Source organism: Pteropus vampyrus, unplaced genomic scaffold, assembly GCF_000151845.1.
Source record: "Pteropus vampyrus isolate Shadow unplaced genomic scaffold, Pvam_2.0 Scaffold112, whole genome shotgun sequence".
NCBI classification, from domain to species: Eukaryota; Metazoa; Chordata; class Mammalia; order Chiroptera; family Pteropodidae; genus Pteropus; species Pteropus vampyrus.
In genome coordinates, this window is record NW_011888893.1 from 3687679 (window position 1) to 3693313 (window position 5635).

The 5635-nt window shown below is 65.5% G+C and overlaps 1 protein-coding gene across 1 annotated transcript in view; it reads left to right on the forward strand.

The window, feature by feature from the left end:
* The window catches only part of SSPO (SCO-spondin), a 48594-nt gene that overhangs the window by 32786 nt on the left and 10173 nt on the right, over positions 1-5635 (forward strand). The window contains exons 56-64 of the mRNA XM_011365538.1: positions 176-342; positions 1440-1600; positions 1796-2019; positions 2647-2688; positions 2848-3003; positions 3508-3717; positions 3858-4025; positions 4837-4968; positions 5068-5314. Of these exons, the coding sequence (XP_011363840.1) occupies positions 176-342; positions 1440-1600; positions 1796-2019; positions 2647-2688; positions 2848-3003; positions 3508-3717; positions 3858-4025; positions 4837-4968; positions 5068-5314 (1507 nt within the window). The remainder of the gene's footprint in view (positions 1-175; positions 343-1439; positions 1601-1795; positions 2020-2646; positions 2689-2847; positions 3004-3507; positions 3718-3857; positions 4026-4836; positions 4969-5067; positions 5315-5635) is intronic.

The window sequence follows — 5635 nt, forward strand, 5'->3', positions numbered from 1 at the left end:
AAGGGTGGGGGAGCCCGTTGGAGGGGGCGTGACAAGGCGCTGAGGGGCCCAGCCCAGGGAGGATGTGGTCGGCACAACGTGGGGGACGTGGGGCCATGGGCACTTGGGTGAGAGGCAGGTCGAGAGGAAGCGGGCACTGGGCCAGCGCCGGGCACTGACTCAGGTGTTGCTGCAGAGGCAGGCTGCCCGGCCGGACGTCTGTACCGGGAGTGCCAGCGTGGAGAGGGGTGCCCCTTCTCCTGTGCCCACGTCACTCAGCAGGTGGCCTGCTTCTCCGGTGGCTGTGAGGAGGGCTGCCACTGCCCCGAGGGCACCTTCCAGCACCGCTCGGCCTGCGTCCAGGTCAGAACCCAGGCAGCCAGGAGCCCAGGGCCCTCCCCCTCTACCTGCGCCCGGTCCCCCTCGCCCCCCGCCCATTCCCCCGACTTCTCCTCAGCTGTCAGCTCCTCGCCTCTGCAGACCCTCTGGCCTCCAGGCAGCTCGCTCCTCCCTCACGTGACCCTAAGCTGTCTGAGGCCTTAGCTGCCTGCGTCTGTCCATCGAGGGGCATCCCAGGGAGTGGGGACGTCGCCCGGGCCCCTGCTCTTCACTAACGCATCTCCTCGGCTTCCAGCTCCAGCTTGGAGCCACCTCTGACGGAGACGTGGCCAGGGGTCCCCTCTGGGTCCTCCTCGGCTCCCAGCTCCTGGCAGGGAGTGCTGCGGGTTTCCTGCCAGACCCCAGTGACTCCCACTCAGTTCAGGCCCCGGCAGGGACTCATGGGTCCTCACTGCCCCCAGGTCCCTTCCATACCCTGTGCGGAAAGGGTCCCCTCACCTTCGCTCTGCCTGGTTCCAGACTCCTTGTCTCGGGCTGTGGGGTCCAGGTGGCAGGCAGGTGCCGCGCTGCTCTGTGAAGCCCAGAGGCACACGGGATTCCCTTGCAATTCCAAACTCCAATGCTGAAGCCAGCATCCAGCAGCCTCCCCCACCGGCCAGAGTTCCAGAACACCGTGTTTGGACGGGACCTGAGCAGCCACCTGATCCCACTCTTGACTTAGAGCTGATGACACTGAGCCCCAGGGAAGGGAAGGAAGGGACACGCCAAATCACGCAGTTGTTGGTAGAGCTAGAAGCCAGCTCAGGTGTCCCAGTTCCTGGCTGAGGCACCTCCCCTCCCCCACACCGTCCAGTCCCGACCTGTAAGGGCCTCTGCTGACCCTGCTGTGTCCTAGCTCTGCACCGTGTGCAGCAAAGCTGGCTGTCTGTCTTAGGTCAAGACCATAGGTCGTGCACCTCTCACCTGTCACAGGTGAGCAGTCCCACTTGCTCTGGAAATGCTGTCCTGGGGCCCAGAGCCTCGCCCCGCCCCTTCTGAGGGTGTGCACGGGTGCAGAGGGCTGGTACCAGGCGGGTGGCTCTGCTCCTGTCATCACGTTTCTCCTCTGCCCCCACCCCCAGGAGTGCCCCTGCGTGCTGACAGCCTCATTGCTGCAGGAGCTGGGAGCTGCCAGTGCTGACCCTTGGGCTCACCCGCCCGTTCTGGGAGACGGGGGTCAGCCCCTCGGGCCTGGATATGAGTTGGATTCAGGCCAGATCCTCCATACAGGTTGCAGCAACTGGTGAGGGGGACGGCGAGGGGAGAGACTTGGGGTCAAGAGAGGGGGAGTGTTGGGCCGCCCTGCCCCCCACCCAGCCTCGGCTGACCCTGGCCCAGTCTCCTTTCCCTCTGGGCTGAGACCTTTGCCCATGCCCCGCATGCCCATTCCCCCGGGGGCCGTCCTGCCCCTCCACTCACCCCCATGCCCTCTCCCCAGCTCCTGCCTTCATGGGAAGCTGTCTTGCTCCGTGGGCGACTGCTCCAAGGCTGGAGGTGGCTTCGGTCCCTGGGGGCCTTGGGGCCCGTGCTCCCGCTCCTGTGGTGGGCTGGGCACCCGCACCCGCACCCGCACATGTGGTGGCCCATCGCCCGCTGCCGGCGGCCAAGGCTGCCGTGGGCCCCTGCAGAACCTCGGGTACTGCCTCAGCCCAGACTGCCCAGGTGAGGGGAACGGGGAGGTGCTGGGCAGAGTCCGACGGCAGAGGCCACTTCGGCCGGCCCTCTGTCCTTTTCTGTCCCTGTCCATCCTTGTTGCTACCTCTGGGTCTCTTTCTCTCACCTTCTAGCTCTGTGCTTTGCTTCTATTCAGGTACATTCAGCCAATTTCTGGAGCTCTTTCCAGATGTACCTTACCGTGTGTGTGTATTGGGGGGGAGCAAGGACCCTGTCCTTGGAATCCAGGGCCTCAGACAACCATGTCAGCATGTGGGGAGCCCTGCAGGAGGGTGCACATGCTATGGAAGATCACGAGGTTGAGAACCGCCCTTGAGGGGCGGTCTGGGAGGACTTCCTGGAGGAGGCAGCATTTAAAGGGGCTTGGGAGATGGAGAGGACTTTGACCGGCATTGGAGGGGAAAGAATGCCAGGTGGCAGAAGCAGCTGGAGCAAAGGCCTTGCTGCCACGAGGAAGCGCTGTGCTTGGGGGCTGGAGTGTCCACGGGAGACCAAGCTGAGGGAAGGGCTGAACCAGGCAGCCACGGGTTTGCAGCTCTGCCGCCAGCCTCGGGCTGGGCTCTGGCACACTGCAGCCTGGGAGATGTTTCTGAGCAGGGTTTTCCTTTGGCACAGGGGCTGCAGGGTCCACGGCGGAGCCGATGACAGGCCTTCCAGGTAGCACAGATGCTTCAGCTCCCGGCCCTGCACTCCCCACACCCCTTCCTTTGGGTAAAAGCAAGCCCAGGGCCTCCTCCCTCTTCAGCCCTGCTTCCTGGGAGGCCGGGAGCCCAGGGCTGACTCATCGGGAGCCACCTCTTCCTCCTGTTCCCCCAGGTGGCTGGGGCCCGTGGTCCCCATGGTCCCCCTGCTCCCGAAGCTGCACAGACCCTATGCTCCCTGCTTGGCGCAGCCGCACCCGCCTCTGCCTGGCAAACTGCACCGGGGGGCACACTTCACAGGAGCGCCCTTGCAACCTGCCCTCCTGTACAGGTGCTCCCTCCGGTCCCGACCTCTGACCCTAACCGCATCTGAATCCCAACCGTCCCCTCCGACCCCCAACATCCGCCCTCGAACAACTAATTCTAACCCCCAGCCGGTGTCCAACCCCAAACCAACATCTAACATCCCTCAAGCACGTGCCGAGTTCTCGGCCTGACACCGGATCACGGATCCGTGTCTGACTCTGGGCCCCGGGCCCTGTGCCAACCCCGGCACTGTCTGGAAGCCCCGCCGACTTCCAGCGAATCCTCGATCATGTGTGTACCGAACACCCTCCCCCAAGGTCCCATCCAAAGCCCTCAGCAGCCCAGTGAATCTGGCAGTACTGCCCCCTAGGAGAAAGGGGACACAGAGGCCTCATTGTCAAAGCCTCAGGCACTCAGTATCAGATCGGGTGTGTGTGAAGTCATAGCTGACCCTGAGGAGGGGTCTGCGCTTGAGCTGGGGCGGGAGGAGGAGGGGCTGGCTCCAGTTCAGCTTCGTCCTGTTGCACAGAGCTGGCCCTGTGCCCTGGCCCTGGCTGCGTGGCCGGGAACTGTTCCTGGACTGCCTGGGCCCCCTGGGAGCCCTGCTCCCGCAGCTGTGGGGTGGGCCAGCAGCGCCGCCTGCGAGCGTACCATCCCCCAGGGCCCGGCGGGCACTGGTGCCCCGACATCCTCACGGCTTACCTGGAGCGCCGCTTCTGCAGCCTGCATGCGTGCCCAGGTGAGGCGGGCTGGTGAGGACCGGCACACCCTTCCCTGGCATCAGCGCCCCCACAGAGGACCCTGCCCCCCTGTGTCTGCGACATCAGGGGCCCTGTCTCTGAGCCAGACCCTCGCATAGCCCTGCTCTCTCCCACCCAGTGCCCGGAGGCTGGTCACGCTGGAGCCCCTGGTCCTGGTGTGACCGGAGCTGTGGGGGTGGCCGATCCCTGAGGAGCCGCAGCTGCTCGAGCCCCCCACCCAAGAATGGGGGTGCCCCCTGTGCTGGGGAGAGGCACCAGGCTCGACTCTGTAACCCCATGCCCTGTGGTATGTTGGGGTACAGCACAGTTCTACCTGCCTTCCCACCCCCACCTCTAAGTTCATCCCCATGACACCCTGTGACATAGATGGGGGACAGTCTGGTACCTCTTTGGCCAGTTAACGAATCGGAGACTCCCAGAGGCAGCTGTCAGGATCTGGGCACTGGGCGAGGACTCCCTGTGCCCAGGGCTGAGTGGCTGGAATCTGCCCCCTGCCCGCCCCTGCCCCGGTCATTCTCCCTGCCTTGCCCCACCCTCCGGGTCCTGAGGAACCGCCCGCTCTGTTGGACGATTTGACGGTGACTGACGGTCATGAGTGTTACCTGGTACCTGAGATGCGGACTAAGCCAGACAGGCTGTGACCGCCCCCGCCCCCGCCCCCGCCCGACCCCCGCCCCCACCCCGCCCCCAGCTTCAGATCCTCCTGCTGTTGGTCCTTCCGTGCTCACTGACCCCAGGGACCCCAGTTTCTCCAGGGTCCACCACCTCTATCAGGACGCCCCCACACTGACATGCCCTCCCGTCACCCTGATAAATCCATATATTAAGGCCTTATTGGTGACGGTGTTGATTTTTTTAGATGCACAAATTCAGTCCAGCCCAACAAAGCATTTATTGGGTATCAGGCTAGGTGCTGGGGACTCACAGGCAGGCGAGAGGAACTTTCTGTCACTCAGAATGTCCCAATCCCAGAGTCCCCAAGACCCCATGTTTCCATGGGCACCAACACAGGGACGACAGGGCGCGTAGCTTCGTGGAGATAAGCGTGGGTGACTCTGGGTGACCCTAGGTGACTCTGGTCCCCCCCGTCTGCTCAGAGGGCGGCTGCCCAGCAGGCATGGAGGTGGTCAGCTGTGCCAACCGCTGCCCGCGACGCTGCTCCGACCTACAGGAGGGGATCGTGTGCCAGGACGGCCCGGCCTGCCAGCGGGGCTGCCGCTGTTCCGAGGGTGCGCGGGCCCCAGCCCTCCCCCGCCTCAGGGCAGCTCAGTGGGACGCGGGTGGGGCCCGGGGTGCCGGCACCGCGCTGGAGGGCCGCCTCCCCACAGGCTCACTGGAGCAAGACGGCGGCTGCGTGCCGAGCGCGCACTGTGAGTGCACAGACGCCCAGGGCCGCAGCTGGGCCCCGGGCAGCCGGCACCAGGAGGCCTGCGGCAACTGCACGTGCCAGGCGGGACAGCTGTCCTGCACGGCTCAGGCCTGCCCGCCCCCTGCCCACTGCGCCTGGAGCCGCTGGTCAGCCTGGAGTCCCTGCAGCCACTCGTGCGGGCCCGCGGGGCAGCAGAGCCGGTTCCGGTACGGGGCTGGGCCAGGCTAGCGTCCCCTCTCCCCACCCCGGTTCTCCTGCTTCCTTGGACACTGTCCCTCTCTGGCACAGTGTTCCTAGACCCCAGCCCCCCAACCAGTGGCTTTGCACCCCCCGGTGCCCTGGCCCCAGCTTCTGTCCCTGGTCACCCTTGTCTTTCTTTAGCCACTTCCATGCCCACCCTGGGCTTTCCCAGTGGGTATCTCCCCAGGGGGCGGAGGCGGGGTGGAGGGTCCCTGGGCGTCTCTCACCCTCTCTGCCCTGGCCCCACCCAGGTCCTCCACGTCTGGCTCCTGGGCCCCGGAGTGTCG